General features: G+C 47.4%; 3 protein-coding genes across 8 annotated transcripts in view; 1 reads left to right on the forward strand and 2 right to left on the reverse strand.

Moving 5' to 3' along the window:
* The window catches only part of Fam246c (family with sequence similarity 246 member C), a 3,051-nt gene extending 1,508 nt beyond the window's left edge, over nucleotides 1-1,543 (forward strand). Inside the window, exon 2 of the mRNA XM_048784900.1 lies at nucleotides 8-1,543. Within this exon, the coding sequence (XP_048640857.1) occupies nucleotides 8-227 (220 nt within the window). The 3' untranslated portion in view covers nucleotides 228-1,543. The remainder of the gene's footprint in view (nucleotides 1-7) is intronic.
* A 177-nt stretch (nucleotides 1,544-1,720) lies between these two features.
* On the reverse strand, nucleotides 1,721-4,590 carry LOC107154550 (carbonic anhydrase 15-like). Its single transcript, XM_015500177.1, has 8 exons — nucleotides 4,524-4,590; nucleotides 4,284-4,319; nucleotides 3,583-3,753; nucleotides 2,918-3,078; nucleotides 2,723-2,815; nucleotides 2,331-2,397; nucleotides 2,062-2,177; nucleotides 1,721-1,945 (listed from the first exon to the last, which is right to left on the reverse strand). Exons 1-8 carry the CDS (start codon nucleotides 4,588-4,590, stop codon nucleotides 1,721-1,723), a joined length of 936 nt encoding a protein of 311 aa, XP_015355663.1.
* A 1,955-nt stretch (nucleotides 4,591-6,545) lies between these two features.
* Nucleotides 6,546-23,047, reverse strand: part of Dgcr2 (DiGeorge syndrome critical region gene 2) — a 70,115-nt gene continuing 53,613 nt past the window's right edge. For 5 of the 6 annotated variants that reach the window (XM_048785124.1, XM_048785121.1, XM_015500389.2 and 2 more), the window contains 4 exons: nucleotides 18,056-18,259; nucleotides 12,175-12,327; nucleotides 10,986-11,222; nucleotides 6,546-9,324 (listed from right to left, as the gene is read on the reverse strand). In XM_048785124.1, the coding sequence (XP_048641081.1) occupies nucleotides 9,068-9,324; nucleotides 10,986-11,222; nucleotides 12,175-12,327; nucleotides 18,056-18,259 (851 nt within the window). In that variant the 3' untranslated portion in view covers nucleotides 6,546-9,067. The remainder of the gene's footprint in view (nucleotides 9,325-10,985; nucleotides 11,223-12,174; nucleotides 12,328-18,055; nucleotides 18,260-23,047) is intronic. The other variant, XM_048785125.1, reaches the window with a different exon arrangement.

Raw genomic sequence — 23,047 nt, forward strand, 5'->3', positions numbered from 1 at the left:
CGCCACGGTCACCACCACCCGCCCGCCGCGAGCCCCGTGCTGTCCCGCGGGCAGGATCCCGAGCCCCAGCCCTGCTGCGGGCGCTAGGCACTGTGAACGCCTTGGTTGTGGCTTCCAGGCCGACCAACGACTTCCCCAATGGCCCTGCGGAAGACCGAATTCTTGCCCGAAAGAACCACAAGAAAACTCCGGTGCAGCCAGCGGCCCCTCAAGGTGGCGGAGATTGAGGGCGTCCGCACTTGAGGGCGGCCCAGGGAAGTGCAGGAATCGCCTCTAGCCAAAGGAGGCCAAGGTAGAGATCTGATCTCCTCTTGGAGCGTATTTCTAAGCGAGAAGAGTCCGCAAGCAACCAACAACCGTCAACGAATGCGGTTATTTATTTGGAGGGTGGGCGGCGTAGGGTAGGGATTGCCCAGGATCATAGTCTGCAAAGGGTGGATGGCTCCGGATAATCACCGCTGCTGTCAGTCTGGACTGGAAAGGGCTGGTAGAGCCCCTTTGGGCCTTAATGTAGGGGAAGGGGGCTGGGGGCGTAGCTCAGTGGTAGAGTGCTTGTTTAATATGTGCAAGGTCCTGGAGTCAATCCCCAGCACATAGAAAGAAGAAGAAGGTGGGAGGGGCGCGGGGGATGCAGGGGAAGGATCTGGGCCAGGGTATGTCAGCCTCCAGAAGGGCAACCAGAAACCTTGGGGTCTACAACCTAACTTCCCTACCTGCAGGGGAGGAGACTGCATATTCTTTTTCTTTAAATGTCTTAGGGAGGAGGCAGAGCCTCCATGCACTGAAATAGAGTCCGCTACACACACCACTATGCAATAGACTCCAGGGACACCTGGATGGCTGAGACATTGTGACCTGGACAGTACCACTGAGAAAAATGTGCTATTTATCTATCATTTATCATTTATCTATCCATCATCTATTTCCTCCACATTCCCACATATCAACTGGACAGCATCCTGACTCTGGCCAGCTTTGCTCCACTAACAACCAGGCCCTGTCTTACTGGATAGCATCACCTGGATAATCTCATCCAGTCAGTATCCCTTGGACTCAGCTTTGCTTTGGACAGAGACACCAAGGACACTTACCCCTCACTTAGTCTAGCCACAGTTGCCTGGACACTATTGTCTCTCTAGAAAATGTCACCCTACAATCAAGACTCCATAGCCTAACTTTAGAGAGTGTCACCAGTGTGAGGCTTCATCATGGCCAGACAACTCTTTACTAGTTTTTATGTCACCAGGATCCACCAAACCAGTCCAGCTGCAGCAGAACCTGGAACCAGCAATTTCTTACCTACTGGTCTTGGGAAACCTCAGCTGGGGTTATCATTTAACTGGGCACAGTGTTCCCAGGTTGATCACCCAGATTGAATTTTAATAAAATGTGTAATCTTGGCTAAAAGTGGCATTTCTAAGATGTGCTAACTTTTCATATAGGAAATGTAGACTGGGAGTGGAGACCCCTTCTCTCTGAGAGGGATCTGGGGATCAGTCTGGGGGTTCTACAAGAGGATCCTGAGACTGGCTGTGGTGGGGTAGGGAAAGGTCACTCAGTGATCTCCCAGTTGTATGGATAGATCCTCTGAGGCCTCAGTGGGGTTAGGGCAGGAGTCCCCATGGAGGGAGGCAGCTCACCTTAGGTCTCCCCACTCCATTCACATTAGGCCAGGGTCACTGTGCATTGTTTATTGTGAGAGGGAAGTCATACTTGAATTCTAGGGGTCCTGCCAGACCACCAGGCTGAGCCCCAGGGCCAGCAGAGCCCTGTGAACACCAGCCAGGATGAGGGATCCTGGTGGAGCTGCTGATCGAATAGAGGCTTTGGGGGAGGCCAAGATTCTGCGCCCTCCAAGAGGCTGCAGAGGGCGGAAATTATCCGTGAGTGGTTCAGGGTGCAAGCCCAGCATCCCGGCCTGGGGCACAGTCTGGAACTGGGCTACCTGAGGTTTCAGGGGAAAAAAAGATGGGTTAAGATGGGGTGGGGGTGGGCAAGCAGGGGAGGGTTGAAGCCACTGGAAGTAGGCAACCTGGCCCAGGGTAGGGGCAGTGATCCCACCTGCACACGTCCAATAGGTACGGCATTCTCGAAGACCGTCCACAGCACAGAAGGCTCACAGCCGGGCGTAGTCAGCGACCCAGAGTAGCGATAGTAGCGCAAAAGCCCCAAGGGGCCTGGCAACAGTGAGGACAATGGAAAGGTGGATGTCATATTCACTGACACACCTGGGAAGGTGAGGGGAGGATAGATTGGAACCTCCCTCCCTGAGCCCTACCCTCTCCACCCCAGCAAATTCCAGCCCAGATGTGACCCCAGCAGCTCCTCACCAGGTATAGACACATTTTTCAGGCCCAACACAATAGCAGAGAAGTTGACATTGTCCTGGTCCTGCTCCTGGGGAGGGATCCCAGTGTGAGTGGCCCTGACTGGAAGGTATACAAAGGTAGGAACTCTGAAAGTAGTGGGGAGACTCTACTGGGAAGTTCCCAGTGGTAACGGGAGTCTGGGGGATCTGCTAGGGAGAGGGCCCATGGGAGGTGACAGTCTACAAATCCACAACATCCCATTGGCCCTGTCCTTCCACAAAATCCTTAAAATTCTACAAACTTTATAGATCTCTGAACCATTTCTTACTCCAAAGGTCCACCCTGCCGGCTCCATACCCCTTCAAACTCCCCTTTCTGGGAAAGCACATGGAGCCTCATAGTTCTTCCCTCACCGCCAACAACACTGCCAGCACTGCGAGACCATCAGGGTGACGTCGTGCCTCCTCCATGCTCTGGTACTTTGTATTTATGTGGACAATGTGCATCTGGGGAGGCAGAGACCACAGGAAGTACCCAGCTTCCTCTCCCTCCATGTTCCTCTGACCTCTGTGGGGCACTCCTGCCACCCTACCCCATGCCTGACCCACCTCCATGGAGTAGTGCTGTCCATCCGGGCTGTGCTCCGAGCCTGTATGCCCTGGGGCCCCCCAGTGAAAGTGCAGCTGCAGAGCTCGGTAGGCAGGTGGTGGCAGCCCGGCTCCCCAAATCTCCAGGCCATTCTGTGGACCAGTGTCCATGTGGAGTAGCACTGAGGGTGAGGGAGCATATGACACTCTTTCCCGCTAACTCACCACCACCTGCAGTGGAAATTCCTCACCAGCTCAACAGGGGAGAGGGCTGCCCTCCTGAGGTAGGCACAATGGCTCCCAGCTATGTGTGGTTATGATTACTGTCCAGGTAGAAGATCCTGGGAGGAATTGTATCTTCTAGATGTGTCCTGAATCCCTGTCCTCAGGGCCTGTGGCTGGCTGCTATTTTTCCAGAAGGTCCTGGTATCTATGGGGATTGTGCTGGTCACTGTGTGTGGAATTTCCTCTGCAATGGAGATTCTTATTTTTATACAGGTGTTCCCATCCTTGTTTAGAGCTTTTTAGCCCAGTTGTAGGGGTCAATGACTTACATTTGTGGAGGTTTTATATGGTGGTTCAGCTCCCATGTGTGAGTCCTGATCCTCGTGTATTTACTGCAAGTTCCCTTCTGCTTTGTGGGGTTCCTGACCTTTCTGTGGGAGGTCTGACTCTAGGGTGCTGACCTGTATGACCATCATTCTCCAAGGACCAAGGGCCTGGAGGTGCCAAGTTGTAGCCTTGAAAGATGAAGGGCTGAAGAGTAGAGTCCTTCTGAACCAGGTGAAGGTCAATGTTGATGGGTGACTGGGTTGGGCCTCCACAAGCAGGGGCTAACTCCTTCCAGTGAGTGGGGCCTAAGGGAACAAGGTCTAGGGTCCGTAGGGTAGATCAAGGAGGTAGTCTGGGGTGGAGAGGAGGGTGGATCCCATATACCCAGAGAATAGCCCAACTTCAGGAAACTCCTTTCTGCTCCCTCCATGCACCTGGAAATGTCACAGCATCCCTTTCCCCCCATCCTGCACCTGACCTAGCCACCAAGTCTGCAGGCAAATTGCCCCACAGAGAGGGTGAATGGAATCTACTACATGGTTGCATACCCACAATGGGGACCTCCACTACATGCACACAGTTGGGCTGGCCACACTGACAGGCTCACAGACTCTGACTGATATGAGCAGGCCTGGGATCACAGCAGACCCAGACATATATACAGAGGAACAGTCACATGCAAGCTGTCTGGTGTCCAGTCACTTGGACACAGAACATAGGAGCCTGCAGAGAACACAGAAGCATAATATGCAGTCTGTCTCTTGATCACACTTGCACCACTCTTGGCTCCAAGGCACAGACCAATTCCACACAGCTCATGCAAAACTTTCCTCACCACACTTTGGGTCCTGGGAGTCGTAGCACCAGGTACCTGCAGATAGTAAGCAGGGGATTGAGCTGAGAGACCTCTACAAACCCCCATCCCAACTGGGCACAGGAATGGAGAATGGGACTTGGGCCAGGAGAAACCTCCCAAGCCCCCTCACCTCAAACTACTGGCAGTACCAAATAGGAAGTGGAGAGTGGCGGGATTGGGCAGATTGAGACACTAGATGGGCAGAGTCCTGGAGCTCACCTTCTGAATATGCCGGCACCATCAGTTGCACCGCGAGGAAGAGGAGCGCACAGCCCAGCGCCTGCATGGTGGGGAGGCGATTGCAGCTCGAAAAAACTAAGTGGCAGAGAACCTTGGAGCAAGGCTTCAGGTGAGGCTGCTACATATTCATTAGTGGGATAGGCTAGGGGCGTGGCTGTCCTGTAGGCTAGTGGGGACAGGGCAGCAACCAAGAGGGTCGGAGGGGGCGGAGCCCAGTCAAAGCCACCAAGGAGTCAGGGCTCCAAAATCACAAGGCACACGCCTTGATTCCAGGGCTTCAGCAGCATGCCAGCATAATGGCTGACATCAATAGCAGGAGATTATGTGCCCTATTATTCCCATTTAAGGTAGATGAAACGGGACGCTGGGGACTAGAAGTGACAAGTCAAAGCCATCAGCAAGGAAGTTAGTTGTTCAAAGGATGAGGACACCTTGGATCCCAGCGCCAGTGACTTGGGAGGCCAGGATGGGAGGGGGATCTGAGAGGACGTTTCTTGCTTTACAGCAGGCCTGGGACCTCCAACCCATCCCCAAATCACAGCCTCTTCCCTACCTATGCCCCTCTTTCCAAGGACTACCCTACCAGAGTGTCTCAGGGAAGCTTCAGCCCGGCCCCTTACCCTCAAGATTTGGCAGCAGCTCCACAGATTTGGGAGACCCCCAGTTCACTCTCCTGGAAAATGATTCGTCTGCTTCTGGTGTGGTTCCGAATACTTGTGGGTGTGAGTAAAACTGGGCTAGCGCATTAAGCGCACACGAGATGGGGTGGAGGGACACCTCTGTACCTGGCCCCTAGTTCCAATCGCCAGCGGGTCAGGCGCTTGCAGCAGCAGAGTGGGGAAGGGGGCACTGTCCGTGGTGCTGAGACAGGGCCATTTAGCCTTCCTACTTCTCCAGCTCTAGCAGATGTGTTCAGGAATGAGAAATGAAGAAATGGAAATCCCATCTCTATCAAGAGACTTACCAGTTCCTTCTTGACCCTCAACACCAGCGTGCTAGGTCTGCAGTGCCCCCATCAGGGGCACCTGCTGACACCTCCCGGGCCAGAAGGAGTCTAGATTATAAGGGTGAGCTTGGATGAACCCAGGGTTCTCACCCTGAGCCTTTTGTTTTCAAAGGACACTTGGAGAACATAAGTTAGAGTAAGTTCTTAGTACCAGACCCTGCCCCTGGCTCTCACAAATGATAACAGCTCTCCCAAACTTTTCTGCAAGTGTTCCAAAGCCCCAACTCTGCTAAGCTCCACATCTCCCCGCCCTCCCCCCAGCTCTTCTGAGTCATCTTCTTGCCAGCTGAGTGAGCCCCAGCAGGGCACCGAGTCCAAGTCTCACCGGGCCCTGCCCCAGTTCCTAGAAGCAGACCTCCAGTACTCACTGGAAAAGTAAGCAGTTTGTCTAACCCATTTTACTCCAGAAGAGTTCCAGAGGACCCCAGCCCCTTCCCCATCCCACATGCACTCTTTTAAGAGTTAGGGATAAGTTCCTCTCTGGAGATGTTGAGTAGTCAGATCCCTATCCTGAGACCTAGACATGTACTAGCTGGGGCTTCAAAACAGGTCTGAAGAGGCACCAGAGGCCAGCGGTGCTTCAGAAAGTTAGATGGCTTGGGCTTCAGGGAGAAACTGCATATAGGCACCTGAATGGCTAATAGAGCTTAGAGTTGGGGTAGGGGATCAAGGTTCAAGCTGTCCCATGCCTGGCCCATCTGATACTGTTTCCTAATAGTCAGGATAGTCTGCCTGGTCAAGTAGGATGCAAAGCAGCCTTGTCATTCCCCTAGCAAAGCCCAGGACAGCAGGGTTTGGGTGTCAGAGGGAGGGAGCCAAGCACAGGGCTGGGTCCTCTTGTTGCACACTCTGCCTGGAGGCTCCAAATTCAGATCCATCTGGTCCTCAGCCAAGAGGTGTCAGGGAGTCTGCTTAATAGCAGGTGCCCTAGTCACTCTCACCTCGGCCTGTGGCAGCTCTGGGAGTTTTATCACACTATAAACGAACCACACCTCTTCCAGAACACAAGTTTATTTGGCATTTGGATGAAACGGTTCTCACAGCATTTTAAGAAAAGGATTAGTGTCAACTGGACCAAAAATACACCTGAACTAAAACCCTTAGTGAAAGGAAAATGTAAAAACAAGCATTGAGACAATGTACAGTATCAAATTCCACCTCTACAAGGCAGGTCAGGGGGCCCCAATAAGAAACAGTGGCAAGGCAGTCCTGGGGGAGGGGGTCCCTCCCAGGAGCTTGGTCGGTCCCTCCAGGGCCCTATTATGGAGTGGGTGGGGAGCATCTCACACAAGAACACAAGTCTCAGCAAGGCTGGCCTATGGAGTACAACCAGATCTTGCAAAAGATGGCACACAGGATGACAGATGGCAGGTGGGAACATAAGGGCAGATCCCAGCTCTCCTTGCTCCATTCACAACTGTCCCCAGCACAACACCTGGAGCTGCAATAGTGTCTCAGCAGTCCTGCAAAACAGGCCTTCTGACCAGTCTCAGGACATCAGTGGGCTATGTACCCCAAGGGCCGGCCTGATGCTTCCCAGGGGAAAGGAGCCACTGGGCAATAATGGAAGAGCACCCATAACAGACACCTGGCTAGATCCAAAGCAACCCATCCTCTTCCTCAATGCCTCCTCTAGGTGCCTGACTGGCCCCAATAGTCCTTTGGTCCCCAGAGGAAGCTTCCCAGGTCCACACACCTCATGCCAGCTGCCCTGTACACATGGTTCTGAAGTCTCGCTGAACTGCTGGTGCCATCCCTGTGTGTGGGCTCTGCTGGGGTGTTCCTCAGGATCCTTTTGGGTCTCTGGGCAACAAGATTCTTGATGGCCGCTTTAGAGTCTGACTGCCCAGCTCAATGAACATATTGGAGACACTACATGCGTCCTGCTTTGTTCTCAACAGTGGGTGTGGGGTCCTTGTGGCTATGATTCCAAGGAAGCCCTCTGACAAGAGAAGCGCAGCCTCTAGATCTGGCTCCTGTGGGCCAAGCCCAGGAACAGCTTGTTTAATGACAAAAATTTATACCTCCAGCCAGCTCTGGTCAGGTCTAGGCAACTTGTAATTCTTCTGCACAGAAAGAAAACAAGTTTCCAACCAGTAAGAGAATGTGTCTAAAACTGAACTATGCACAAAGGCCAGTCACCACAAAGTACCGCTGAACCATATGCCTTACTCACTTCTTCCCATTGATTTTCCTCAGTGGCACAAGGTGCCCAGATCCATGATCCATGGGCAAGGGCAAAGGCTTAGACATGGCTCTGTCTGGAAACCTAAGATGAAATGGCCAACTTGGGAGAGTAGAACCCTACCTGACCCCAAGTTCCTGTGAACCATCACTTGCAAACATCTGGCCACATACAGACACACAAGGACACACACACAAAAGAAAAGATCCAGACATTCAACGTAGAAAAGATATGAATGTGCTAAAAAATCGCACAGAACCCGCTTAATCTCCAAACTCAGAAATGCTAAAGGCCTGTGTCATGAGACAAGAAAACTGCCCTGAACAGGCAACAGGGTCCCATGGACAAAAGACCCCCAGCACCCAGTACTGCTGAGGGGTGGGAAGGTGTGCATGCAGCCACCACGCACTGAACTCCACTGGTGGCAATGGTGCAAGAAGTGGACTTGCAGAAGATGGACACAGCCCAGGATGTTCCTTTAGCCACCCCTTGCCCCAAAGAAACAATCCTTTATGGCACAAACAAGGTGAGGTGGAAGCATACCAGGCCCAGAGGCCATTCAACAGAAGGTAGGGCCCAGAGCAGATAGAAGCTCGCTTAGCGCCTAACCCTCAGTGTAGACCCAGCGCCTCCACCTGTGGGAGCCATGCACAGCAATGCATTGGAGATGGGAGGGGTGAACTTGGGGCTCCTGGCACAGAGTTGGGTTTCACAGAACCCAAGTGGAAAGTGGGCGGTAAGTTCAATTTCCTTCTAGGCCCCCTTCTTGGGCTTCAGGTATCTTGACGTTCACAACTATACTGGGAAGGGTTATCCCCAGAGCAGCCAGGATAGCAGACCCAAAGGCTGTCTCCTTGGAAAACCCCTGCTTTAACAATGAGTGTCCACAAAAACCCCCTTCCGCCTCCTGAGCATAAATGGCAGCCCCATGCTCCACCTGCCCTGGGACTCAGCGATTGGTTGGTGACTGGCCAGCAGACTTCACTGGGTGGCACATTATAGTGAGCAAGCCCAAGATGTGTTTCATTTGAGCATAGCTCAGTACCTTTTGTTCCCTACCTCCAAAACGCATGGTTTGAACATTTTGTCCTTCTCCCATTTAAAAAGGGATAGTGACCAAAAGCTATGCCATGTTTGTGAACCCCTCAAGGAAACAGCACAGATGCTTGCTCCTCTTGGAGGGAGGCTGGCCGCATTCTATGTACACACACGCTTGCCAGTGGGTATGCAGCAGTGGAACAGGGTTCCAGGCTGTGGCCCCTCCCACAGGAACCAATGTCTTCTTGACAGCCAACAGGTGCTCTAGCCCATTGGAACTGTAAGCTAAGCCATCTACACCATGGTATTGAGGGAGCCACGATTATGGCAGCCACCCACTGGTGGAACCTCTGCAGTTGGGGTGCTCCCACTCTGGGGAGGTTCTGGGGGCACAAGCAGGGTGCTGCTGCTGTCAGCAGAGTCTTCCAGGTCTGCTAGGGAGGCCCCCGCAGGGGGCAGAGGCTGCTCCAAGTGCCGAGGCAATGCACCTTCAGTGTCTCCATCCCTTGGGTTCAGTGGGCCAGCTTCCACGGGCTCAAAGGCATCATCGTCTGTAAGAAAGAGAGGAAAGTGAGAGCCTGGCAAGGGGGACAGAACAAGGCTGAGCAGACCAGAGACAATCCTGCCTGAACATTCCCACCTGAACATTCCCACCATTACTGGATGGTGAGCAGGCCTTGGTGGCCCCACTGGACCTCAGATTCTGGAGAAGAATCCTCCCCACGTTGGCTGTATAATAACATACTTGGTGGCCAGCTGCCTCTGTGGCTGGCATCTGTTATGTGCAAGACTGAGGTCAAGCCTGACAAAACAAACATGGGTTGGTCCTGTCCTTCAGTTTGTGGATGAGATGCAGCAACAAAGTGTCACCCAAAGAAAGGGAGATCAGAGGAAAACTACCTCAGACTCAGTAGAGCTGGAAACAGGCTCAATGGGAAGGTTTCAGCACAGGATGCTATGGAGTTATCAGGCCCAGGCAAATGGAAGAACATTCTGGGTTGCAGCTGTAATATGGCACCCAGAATATGAAAGACTGGGTTGGGTGGGCAGCCTTGAAAACCACATGGTGTCTGCAGAAAGCTTTGTTTGAAGAGAAGCTTTGGGGGAGGCAGTCTTCCCTTCATTTTACCTACCTAATTTTATGGACTCCTTTTGAGAAGCTGGTGGTAGGAGATCCCAATGATATACCCCTCCCCAGGCCAACTTTCCTTGTCACCCCCCCTGCACTGCCCTGCAGTCTGGTCTATAAGGTGTCTGAGACTACCAGCAGCAGCTCTTGAAGCATCCAACCTTGGCCTCATCCCTTTTTTTGTGGTGTTGCGGATCAACTCAGAGCCTTGCACATGCTAGGCAAATGCTCTACCACTTAGTTATACTCCCAATCCCTAAACTCTGTAACAATCTGTGTCACAAGGGCAGGGTAAAATCCAAGACTCTCCAGTACCTTCAAACCATCAGCAGTGCTAGTCTCAGGACATTCTGCTAAGGTATGTACGCATACAAGGAGCCAGCTGCCTTGGGGTGGGGTACTGCCTGCAATACTACTGTGGAATGGAGTTTTAGAGGGTATAACGCAAAAGGAAAAGTGGTAGGTAGCACCATACTGCACTCTAAGGACAGCAATGGGCCAGACAACTGGTGGGGGTGGGGCACTTGACCTTTCTTCTTAGCTAGAGTCATGGGAAGGATGACTTTTAGGATCAGATGGGCAATAGACTGAAGCAATTGGCCCCTCTCCCAGAGCTACATCGCAGCATGACATAAAGAACTGACATGACAATGTCCCTTCAGCTCACCACATGTGCACATGTATCTTTATAGCCAGGTGGCCCACTCCTGGGTCAGTCCCATCTTCATGATCAATGTTGCAGGGTACCCCATCTCTCCAAAGAGCTGAGCTGAAAGGACCCCAAGGGCTGCTCAGCTAATGGGTACTCATGGGAGGGAAAAAAGAGAAGTTCCTGTCCCAGGCTTCCCCAGAGCTCTTTACATAGATATGTGGAAGAAGGCCAGGACAGAGTAACCAAGCCTCTTCTGCAAAACCAACTCTAGGATTAAAGCCCTAAAGGGAAAACCAAAGAGAAGACCAAAGAAGGCCACAGTGAAGTGGGGGACCCCAGTACTCTAGAGCTGAGAAATATCTGTGGTCTTGGCCTTTGGTGCCCAATTGTTTGACAACTCCACATTCCCTCTTCCTGGAGTGGGTAGGCACCTGCAGGGTCGTAGAATACACTGTCGGGGTTGATGGAGGCCTCATAGGGCGGTGGTGGATCATCAGGCTGGTCGATGTCTGGGTACTTATAAGCTGTATAGGGAGGCGGAGGGTCGTGGAAGTGGAAAGTCCCGCCTTCCCCATCGTCAGAAAGATGCAGTGGGGTGAGACCTGTGCCAAATCCGTCTGGGCCATAGTCAAAGCCAGGGATCCTCCGGCCAAGGTTGAAGTGGTGCACTGGGCCGTCGAAAGCGAGAAACAGGAGCAGAGTTGTGTCACTTGGAGAAGAGCTGCCTGGTTCCTGAGCCCCCCTCCCAAGATTGGGCCTGCCATCCCCAAGTGTCACATTCTATACCCAGCTGCTCACATTCTGCATGTCATAAGAGAACTGTGACTTGATCTGAATCTCTTGCTTCCCATTCCCTCTGCCAATGTGCCATCAACCTTTGCCCCCACAAAACCTGCCATTTTGTCTTATTACTTTTACTACCACACCCTCCAGATCTAATGTGCTTCTGGGTGTCTAACTCATGAAGGTCTTTTGACTTCAGAACTTGGAGCTTAGTGAGGATTAAGGAAGGCTGGGAGGAAAAAGGGTTGCCCATAGATGAGAAACCAAGGCCTTAGCAATATGAATCCTTCAAGCCTGACCTGGGTGCCCTAGGAGGCACCAGGGGCCCTTCACACAGCAAGCCAAGGTACCTCTTACTAGTTGCCACCTGCCCCACCCCTCTCCATACTGCAAGAGGGGCTTTCCAGTTTGGCTTGGTACACTGCTGAGCAACTCTGGCTAACGAGGGCAAAACACACCAAAATGGTGTCTGAGGCACCTCTTCTGGTCACTGCAATGGAAACATCACTGCCTGAATAAACAGTAATGCCCCTTCCTGCTGTGAGGATAGGAGAGCAGAAGCTCTGTTTAATTTCAGCCTGTGAACTGCTCAAGTGCCCACCAGTGTCACTGCCTCCCCAGGGGTGTACTTGGCCTAGGAGCAGGTGCACAGCTGAAGAGGGGATTACCTTTGCATTATCTTCTGTGGCAAGAGGGCCTTCCTCCCTAATTCTCTCACCAAGGAAACTGCTGGCACCTCACCTTACCTCTGACTCTACCTTGGTGGGAACACAGGAAAGGGAAAACCTGGAGATGAGGGCTCAGGTGCCACCACTGTGGCCCTTGGAGGGCACTCACAGTTTGCTCCAATCAGTGACTCAATTCGCTCCCGGCGCCTCTGGCGTAGCCGGTGGACCATGAAAAGCAGCAATGAGAGGATGAGGAAGGAGGAGATGCAGCTGACGACTAGGCGCATTCCACTGGCCATAGAGTCAAACAAGCTGTTGCCGTCTGTGAGGGGGAAGGAAGGAAATCCACTGGTCTGAGAAAAGGAGCTTGCAGGACTGGGGGTATAGCATGAGGTCAGTCCTAACACACATAAAAAAAAAGAAAGAAAGAAAGAAAAGAGGCACTTGCACTGGAGGATGCCAGTGCACTTGAGAATTAGGATAGAAGGTAAAATGAAACTGCTCAAAATGGAGAACACTGTGACAATACCAAAAGCAGAAAGGGTAAAGTGGCTCAGGAGGAATGCTTCCACATGGAGCCCTTCTTGGGGTATCCTCACCCTGCTCTATGACAGAGTTGCTGCTCTATGACAGAGTTGCTATATAGCCTCAACTCTGGCTCATTCTGGGTAACTGAGTACTTCCAAGAGCTGCCAGACCCTGGTGGCTATTGTGTACAAACTTCCCTCTGTTACTGAGCAAAGGTAAAGCGTTCTGTCTCAGGACAGTCTTTTCTAGGAGACAGAACACAAGCTGCACTGTGCACAAGTACAACTGAGGCACAATATTTCTGCAGAGGCCACATGCCATTTCCCAGGTGCATAGATGCACATGAGGCCTGAGCCCTCCTCGGTCAGTAAGACATGATATTGCAATCTCTGCTTCCCTGAGCTCACCCAGGTGAGACAAACATGACCTGGAGAACCATTTTCAATTATGTCCAATGCCCCCAAAACAATGAAGCAGGGTCAAGGGACAAAGGTGAAAGGCAGAAAATGATCCATAAGATAGTGGGGCCAGGGTAAGGGAAGGCCTTACCAGGCTGCTTTCCATCCAAGGCCTGCGGCTCTGTTACCCAGTGAGAAAAAGCCAAGGTAAGGGCAGGCAAATGTACTATCCCAAATGAGTAGGGTCTCCCTCAATGGAGCCACTGGGAGGTTTGGAGAAGTCATAGCTCTATAGAGCTTGGATCAGGGAAGCTGCCATAGGAAGGAAAGGTTGTACAGAGGAGTATGAAGGTTGGGGAATCCAGTGAGGAGCTGTCTACACCACCCACCCAGAGAAAATGACTAAAGCTCAGATAGGGGTGGTGATAGATGAAAAGAAATGACAACATAGGTAAGACTGGAATTGAGATTCACTATGATTCACTGATGGACTGGGGAGGAAGGCAGGGAGCACCTGCTGCTGCCACACAGGGGTTTCCAACAACTGTTAGGGATAAGACTTAAAAAGCACAGTCAACTTGGGTATTATTCACAAAGGGGCCTCCACTGCAGCTGTGATTTGACACAATCCATGGCATACCAGCTCTGGGCACACCCATGCAAATGAGCAATTGAAACCCCAGTGTTGAACTTCAATGAATGTGTACACAATGCAAAGAGATGGTATCCCATAGCTAGCTTGTTCCAAACCAACACAGATGGCCAAAGCTTGCTCCTATCCTCTTCCTGTGGAGTCAGAAAGCATCTCCAAAACCTGCATTTGTTGCTGACAACACTTGTGAAGTGGACATGTGAAAAATACATCCTTTTACCAATTAGCTGCTTTTCTGGATGCTGCTGACTCTCCTCCAAGGAACATTTCATTCCTGTCTGTAGGAGGAACCCCATCAGCTCAAGGAGCTGGTTGACATGGTTGTTAATTAGCAGCCAGCTCAGGTTCCCAAGGGATTGTCTAAGGAAGCAGTCCCTCTGCAATAACTACTAGTTCCTTATCAGTTCTAAAATAAACCCAAGAACATGGTCAAGGTTCCCAACCACCCCTCCACAATGAGGCGAGGAAGAAGCATTTTCTAAAAAACCAAACCATTTGCAGTCACATACAAAGCCTGTCCCAAACGCCAGAGGCCAGAGTAGAAGTCCTGGGAAACCCATGACATGGTTATTTACTTTATGGAGTCCTAGACAGTGCAGACAGGACTGTCTTCTGTCTCCCAGCTACCCCTAGGCTCCCAGAGGACATATCTTCTTGGGAGAGATTCAGGGCACCTTCAGTCCATCCATTAATCTGATGTCTGAACAACTCTAAGTCCCCAGGTGGCCCCCAGTCAGGACGAGAAGGGCTCCACTGATGAGCACCCAGTTTCACTGAACTTGGTTACATGGTAAAATATTGAAAAGATGGTATATAGAGAAAGTCAGCAAGAATCAGAGGGCTTAGACTCCAATGTGGGCTCCACTACATCACAAACTGCACCACTGGGCATCTCACTGTAGCTTAGCTCTTGGGGCCTTGAGATATGGCTGCATTTAAGCATCAGTGCCGGAAGGGACAGGTGTGAGAATTCCAGTTGCTGTATGCCTGAGCCAACACTTGGTGCTGTCAATTTTATCATTTTAGAATTTCCATTGGGTATGGTACTTCATGTAGATCTGTTTCACTAATAACCAACAATGAACATCTTTTCAGGTGTTTCCCTGTCACCATCTATCTTCTCTGAAGTACAATTTAAATATTTTTTACAACCATTTTTCAAAATGGTTATTCTGTTTTCTCATGGAGTTTAGAGTTCTTATATATTTTAAACACAAGAACTTTGTCTGATTTGTGTTTTGCAAATATTTTTTTCCTCAGTTGAAGTGGCTTGTCTTTTCATTTCCCTATCAATGTTTTTTTGAGAGAGAGAGAGAGAGAGAGAGAGAGAGAGAGAGAGAATTTTTAACATTTATTTTTTAGTTTTCGGTGGACACAACATCTTTGTTTGTATGTGGTGCTGAGGATCGAACCCGGGCCGCATGCATGCCAGGCGAGCGCGCTACCACTTGAGCCACATCCCCAGCCCCTTTGAAGCTGTTTTTAAAATTTGTTGATTCATCCCAAGATTACAAAAATTCTTCCAGTTTCTTCTAGAAATTTGATAGTTTTTCTTTTTTGGGGGGAGAGGAAAAGAGGTAGGGTACCACGGATTGAACTCAGAGATACTCAACCACTGAGCCACATCCCAGTCCTATTTTGTATTTTATTTAGAGACAGAGTCCCACTAAGTTGCTTAGTGCCTCGCTTTTGCTGAGGCTGGTTTTGAACTTGCGATCCTCCTGTAAGCTTCCTGAGCCCTGGGATTACAGGCTTATGCCACCGCACCTAGCTAGTTTAAGGTTTTATAGTGTGATTTATGACAATTTTGAGTTAATCTTATATATAGTAGGAGGTACAGCATAAGGTTAATTTATTTTTTGCATGTGGACATCCAACCGTTCCAGCACCATTTGTTGAAAGACTATCAATTTTTCAATGAATTGCTTTTGCATTCAAGTATCACTTAACCATTTAGTGTGGGTATTTTGTTCCAACAGTCTACATGTTTATCTTTTCATGAGTATCACTTTTTTGATTACTAAGGCTTGTATATAAGTTGTAAATCCTCCAACTTTATAAAAATTATTTTGGCTATTCTAACTCCTTTGCTAATCATTGTTAAGTTTTACAATCAGCCTGTCAATGCCTACAGAAATGTCTGCTGTAATTTTGGTTGGTATTGCATTGTATTTATAAATAATTTGGGGAATAATTAAACTATTAATGATATCAAGCTTCATGACCCATAAACATGGCATATTGCTCCTTTTATTTATGCCTTTGATTTTCTTTATCAGTGTTATATTTGCAACATAAAGAATACACAAACAGCTGGATGCGGGGGTGCACACCTGTAACCCCAGAGGCTCTGGTAGCTGAGGTAGGATTGTTCAAGGCCAGCCTCAACAATTTAGCAAGGCCCTAAGCAAATTAGCAAGATCCTCAAAAAATAAAAAGGGCTGGGGATGTGGCTCAGTGATTAAGTGCCCCTGGCACACAAATAAACAAATAAATAAATATAATGCAAAGATTTTAAAAAATAGTTAAGCTTTTCATGAGTTTTGGTGCAATTATAAATGCTACTTTTCTTTAAAATTTCAATTTCCAATTGTTACAGGTAGTACGTATAAACACGATACATTTATGTATATTGACCTTATTATCTGAAGACCTTGCTAAACACACTAGTTCTGGTAACTTTCCTGTAGATTCTATGGGATTTTCTATGCAATCATGTCATCTGCAAAGAGCAATGGTTCCATTTCTTCCCTCTGGCATAAATGCCTTCTCATTTCGTTTCTAGCTTTGACCTTGAGTAAATGCTGAACAGTGATGAGAATAGACACTTTTATCTTATTGAAGGGGACACTGAAGGCTAAGACCCTATTCCCAGCATCTCCACTTATGTTTAGCAGGGTCTTGGTTCTTGGTACAATATGAGCTCTTTCCAGGAGAAGGCCTTTGGATGAAAATCAGAAGCCCATTGAAACCTGGCCACATAATAGGCAGAACAGGTTTTAGCTGAGCTGCTCTGGTCATGCAGAGAAGTTGCCTGCAGCATCTCTGGGCACTCCCAGATGCACTGAGGGTTCTACTCTGCGGAGATGTCCTCAGGCCTGGGCAGGTTCAATAGGCTACACATCACAGATGAGTCATCCTCTATAACTCTGGTCATTTTTACAATGCTTAGACAGAGTAGCACGGCAGCACTAGGAGACTCCTGAGAAACAGAACCAGGAACTCAGATGGCACGGTTTGTGAAAGATCAGAGTTCAATTCCTATAAAAATTAACTGAGTTGATGGTTTGGAGTAATGTGAGTAGGGGCACAGGAAACTTGATAAGCACTCAACTTGGGGCTTCACATGACTCTGTAGGGATGTATCATGCACAAAAAGAAACCTGTCTACCACCCTGACAGATGGGGGAGGCCTGAGTGCCACACTCACTAGTCTCAAGCTCCAGGTCCCCCAGTGTGCTTGAGTGTAAGCACAGCTTGTGCACCTATGTACAGCAAACTACATGTGTCTGATGGTATCAGGCAAGGGTACCTGCTTATGCCCTGCCTCTGACACCTTCTTTGAAGAATGGCTCTGTCCTGGGTAACTCTCCTGGTAAGAACACTGATAACACTCCATTTGGGAACAGCTCTCACTATAATGGCCTCACACTTTGCCTCTAGCCTCTCTTCCCTGGGGATGGAGACAGTCTCCACACCTACTCAAGCTGCTATTTTGAAAGATCTATGGGCCCAGGAACTTTCATGAGTCCCTGCCACTTCATTCTCACATTGTGGCACTCCCAAAAAAAGAAATTCATGCTTTGTATACTTAATACCTGTATTTGTGAAGAGTTGCCAGAAGCATTGTGTGTGGTAATGAAGCATGCCATGCAGAGTGTCTGATAGGTGTTAGTAAGCCTAGGAAGAAGCAGGACTCCATCTGCTGTTCTTTTGTTGCAAGCAGGAGGAGCTGGGTTATACTGAAACTAGATTCATGTGTAGTGTTCACTTGAAGCACCACCTAGTGGTGAGGAGTTTTATTTTAAAACTGAAGGTGATATTTCATCTTTCTCTTGAAGACTCTATCAGTAAAAATTGATGAATATAAGCAAAGACATATCCTGCCATAATAGAAAGAGGAAGAATCTGAATATATCTAATTCTGTAGTCTAGCTCTCAGTTTTAAAAAGAAAGAAAGATTGGTTTGAAGCTGCCAGTTTCAGTTGATTTGTGAACAACCAGTCACCCCAAAATTCATGTTCATTTGAGAATAATATCTATTACTTGAGAATGGGAATGAGGCAACATGAAGGGTTAGCAGTTATAGGGGACAGGTTGCATGTGAGAGTGCTATGACCAAATAGTGCCATCAGTGCTGCACTATATGTAATGAGCTCTCACAAGTCCCCATCACTGAGGAAGCAAAAGGACATCTAGCTTCTGGCCCTGAAGGGGGAAAGTGACTCAGGATCCACCATCAAGAGTCTCACCTGGGTCCAGACACATGAACTTGCAGCATTCCTTGGGGTCTTTGCGGTACTGCTGACAGCCCTGAGGCCGCTCACAGAGGGCGGCCACACACATCTCAGGCTCCCCTCCATGGCAGGTACAGCTCAAGCATGGGTCATCCCCTTTGGGAGTGAAGTAGAATCCTTCATCAACCACGTTGTCCTTGATGTCGACACAAGTTTGACCTGCAATGGGCACATACGTGCACAGATGTATGCATTATCAGCAAAAGAAATGCTGATTCAATCCACCTGGGGGACAAATTGAGGCGCTAGCCAGATTGTGTATGAGTCCTCCCCATGCAGGAATGCTGTGGATCTGCTTAACAGTGCTAGGAGCAATTGTCTGACAGCAGATGATACAACACACTTTTACAACAAAGCATACCTGGCCAGGGTAAATTGAGCCCACAGAGTGCAGAGGGCTAGAAGAGAGAAGAATGCCAGATTCCAGAGTGAAGGTCCTTACAGAAACATTTGCTTTTTTTTCCTTCTTGTACTAGGGATTGAACCCAGAAGTGCTTGCTACTGAGCCACATCTCCAGTCCTTTTTCATTTTTTTATTTTGAGACAGGGTCTCATTAAGTTGCTTAGGGCCTTGCAAAGTTGTTGAGGCTGGCTTTGAACTTTCGATCCTCCTGCCTCAGCCTCCAGAACTACAGGGAGGGATTAGAGGCCTATGCCGCCACGCCTGGTTAGCATTTGTTTTTAAGTTGACTCAAACAGTTTAGATTCTTCAATTCTAAGACATAGTTGCTATGGACATTAACCATTTTAAAACCAGAATGTTTCAAATAAGTTTCTAAGAAGCTGCTGGTTCTGCTTGTGAAGATGATCTCCTGAAACACATGTAGTAAACTCTGCATAGAGCTGAACTGATACTAGAGTAAGGGAAACAGTTACAATCAGATCCTTAAGCTGGTAAGCAGACCCAACAGATACCTGGGAATGAGATAAGGGATAAACTGGGTTTGGTCCTCAACAGGGCACACCTGGTAAAAGGCAAAGGGATGTGAGAAAGAAGTTTGTTCCAGTCTCCAAATGGAATGGGGAGGTCTAGAAAACAACTTTTCAGAAATTTCATGACCATGGGCCTCAGTTAAGATTGGGGTCAAATCTATGTCAGCCATTTAGTCAGGAATTCCCAGGGGAAGAAATTCACATAAATGAATCTCTGCTAAAACAGAGAAAAGAATGAAGAAAAATGAACAATTTTTAGAAGAGTATGGGATACCATTAAGTACACCAATATGTGTGAAATGGGAATACCAAAAGAAGAGGAGAAAAAGGAACAGAGAAAAAACAAAATCCTACACAACCAGGAAATGCAATAAACTTTAAGTAGGATAAATGCAACAGAGCCACACATGGACCCATTACAGTAAAAATGCCAAAGTTTAAGACAAGGTGAAAATCTTAAAAGAAGCCAATAAAAAATGATTTGTTATTTATAAGGGAACCCAAACAAAATCAACGACTTAGCAGAAACAACTGAGGTCAGAAGCAGCAGAATAACATATTCAAAGTATTCAAAGACTAAACCTATCAGTGAAGAAACCATAGATGGCAAGGCTATTTTTCAAACAGTGAAGGCAAAGTAAAGACTTCCCCAGATTAAAACAGTTTATTTCTTCCAGACCTGCCCAAAGATGCTGGTAACAGTGGCACATGCCTGTAATCTCAGGTACACAGGAATGCTAAGGCAGTAGAATCCTAAGTTAGTGAGACCATCTCAAAAAATAAAATAAAAAAGAACAGGGATATAGCTCAGGGGTAAAGTGGCTCTGGGTGCAATCCCTAGCACTTAAAGAAAAGAAAAAAGAAATAGCAAAGAAGTTCTAAAGTTCTTCAAGCTAAAAAAAAAAAAAGCTAGTGATTGCCAGAGAGTAATCTAAATCTACAAAACAACAGATCACCAATAGAAGTAATTACATAATTACAAATTACAGTATAAAATGTACGTTTCGGGGCTAGGATTGTGGCTCAGTGGTAGTGTGTGCGCCTCAAATCTGTGAGGCACTGGGTTCGATCCTCAGCACCACATAAAAATAAACAAAGGTATTGTATCCATCTACAACTAAAAAAAAAAAATTATTTTTAAATGTACATGTTTCTTTTTCCTTTAACTAATTTAAAAAGTAATTGTGGGGGCTGGGGATATAACTTAGTGGTAGAGCACTTTAGTCTAACATGCAAAGGCCTTGGGGGTTCAATCCTCAGCACTGCTTTAAAACAGAAATAAATAAAAATCATATGAAATAATACTATATAATGTAGTATTGGGTCTATAATATACAGAAATGAAATATGTGCATGATGTTTGTCAATAACCACACAAAGGTGGTGTACTGAGAGCAAAGCTATATTGAGTTAAGGAAACTTGACCCAAATCTTATGAACTCAAAATGGATCAGAGATATGTGGAAAACATAAAACTATAAAAACTCTTTTAGAAAAAAACAGGAGAAACTCTTCAGAATATAAGGCTAGGCAGAGAGTTACTAGACTTTACACTAAAAAAATAAACCATAAAAGGAAAATTGATAAAGTGAATTCTATCAAGATTGAAAACTTTTATTCCAGCACTTGCCTAGTATACTTAAACCCTAGGTTCTTGGTTTCATGAAAGCCTATATGAAGAAGACAAACAGTAAACAAAAAATGTTTGCAAACCAAATTTCTGACAAAAGACTGGTATCTAGAATAAATAAAACTCTCCAGTTTATCCTGGTGTTGTGGCGCATGCCTATAATCCCTGCAGCTTTGCAAGTTCAAAGCCAGCCTCAGCAACTTAGTGAGGTTCTTCATAACTGAGTGAGACCGTCTCTAAATAAAACACAAAATATTCTGGAGATGTGGCTCAGTGGTTAAGTGCCCCTGGATTCACTCCCCAGTATCACCTCACCCCACCCCACCCCCCCCAAAAACCCTCAACAGTTAAGAAAAAAAATGCAGATGGCAAGTAAGCACATGAAAAGGTTTTGGAAAGAAATGCAAACTAAACCCACAAGAAATAGTATAACATATCTATCAGAATAGGCAAAATAAAAAATATAGTAAAAATAATAATTCCTGGTGAGAATGTGGAAAAACTGGTGGAATATATATACATATACATTTTTGGTTTAGTTACTTTGGAAAAAAGGCTTGTTTCTTTCTTTTTTAATTAAACTGAATTTCTTTTTTTAAAAAATATTTATTTTTTTGTAGTTGTACACAATAACTTTTATTCATTCATTCATTCATTTTTATGTGGTGCTGAGGATCAAACCCAGGGCCTCACATGTGCTAGACGAGCACTTTACTGCTGAGCCACAACCCCAGCCCCCTGAATTTCGTTTTTTTATATATGTTTATTTTTTAGTTGTAGTTGGATACAATACCTTTATTTTATTTATTTATTTATTTATTTTTATGTGGTGCTGAGGATTGAACCCAGGGCCTGGCGTGTGCTAGGCAAGCACTCTACCAATGAGCCACAACTCCAGCCCCATGAGTGCTAGTTTCTTAAAACACTAAACAGGAGCTGGGTGTGGTGGCATGTGCCTGTAATCCCAGTGACTCAGGAGGCTGAGGAAGGAAGATCACAAGTTCACGGTCAACCTCAAATAAAAAGGACTGGAGATGTGGCTCAGTAGTTAAGTGTCCGAAAGTTCAATTCCCAGTGCCAAAAAAACAAAACAAAACAAAAAAACTAAGCATTCAACCCAGCAACTGTCATCCTGGGCAATTATCCCTGGACATTACCTATATGCATATGTTCAGAGAAGCTTTTGTCCCAATAATCAAAAACTGGGGATCAACCAGACATGGAGGTGCATGCCTGTAATCCCAGTGGTTTGGGAGGCTCAGATAGGAGGATTGTGAGTTTAAAGCTATCCTCAGCAACTTAGGGAGTCCCTGACTCCAAATAAAATACAAAATGCCTGGAGGTGTGACTCTGTGGTTATGTGCCCCTGGGGTTCAATCCCTAGTACCAAAAAAACAAAACCCAAACAAAAAACTGGGATCGGCTCAGATGTCCTTCAAGAGGCAAATAAATACTCCTCAGCAATAAATATAAACCATGGACTAAGTAATAATTTGAATAACTCTCCCAGAAATTATGAGTAGTAGTGGCAGTGAGGAAGCCAACCCCAAAAGGTTAGATATTGAACATTTCAGTCTCATAATGTAATACCTGACAATGGCCAGGCCATACATGACCAAATAATTCTGACCTACCATCTTTGAGGTAGCTAGCCTGGGGCACTCAGGATCTGGTTGTTGACCACAACTTCCCTATTCTGTACTTCCAACTCAGGATATCCCAGAAGAAAAAGTCAAATTGCTCCTCAAACAAACCACCTAAACTGTCCAACCTTTTGTCAGTCTACCTCCAATCAGAGCAAACATGGAGTCTTTAGAGCAATGGTGAAAGCTCCAGTGCTGGATCCAACTCCAGCTGGAGGAGCAGGAGAAGAACTGATGAAAGCCATACCCTGGAGACCCAGGGTACTGGGTCTGCTGAAGGCTGAAACATAATCAGAACATCAACCCCTTTGTCCCCCCAATCTCTGCTACCAGGTACATATGAAGCCTGGAATCAGCATTTGTAGGTAAATGGATAGAGCTGGAGAATATAATACTAAAGTAAAATAAGCCACACTCAAAACCGAATAGCCGAATGTTTTCCCTGATAAGTGGAGGCTAGTCCATAATGGTGTGTGTGTATGTGTGGGTGTGTGTGAAGAAACTTTGTGCAGAAGGGAGTCAGGGGAGGGGAGGGGAGGGAGTGTGGGAATGGGAAGAACAGTGGAATGAGAGACATTATTACCCTATATACATGTATGATTACACTACTGGTGTAACCATGTTCAACCAGAGGAAGGAGGAGTTGTGCTCCATTTGTGAACAATGTGCCAAAATGCATTCTACTGTTATGTATAACTAATTAGAACAAGATTAAAAAAAAAAAAAAAAAAAAAAAAAAAA

The sequence above is a fragment of the Marmota marmota genome, unplaced genomic scaffold (genome assembly GCF_001458135.2).
Source record: "Marmota marmota marmota unplaced genomic scaffold, marMar, whole genome shotgun sequence".
NCBI classification, from domain to species: domain Eukaryota; kingdom Metazoa; phylum Chordata; class Mammalia; order Rodentia; family Sciuridae; genus Marmota; species Marmota marmota.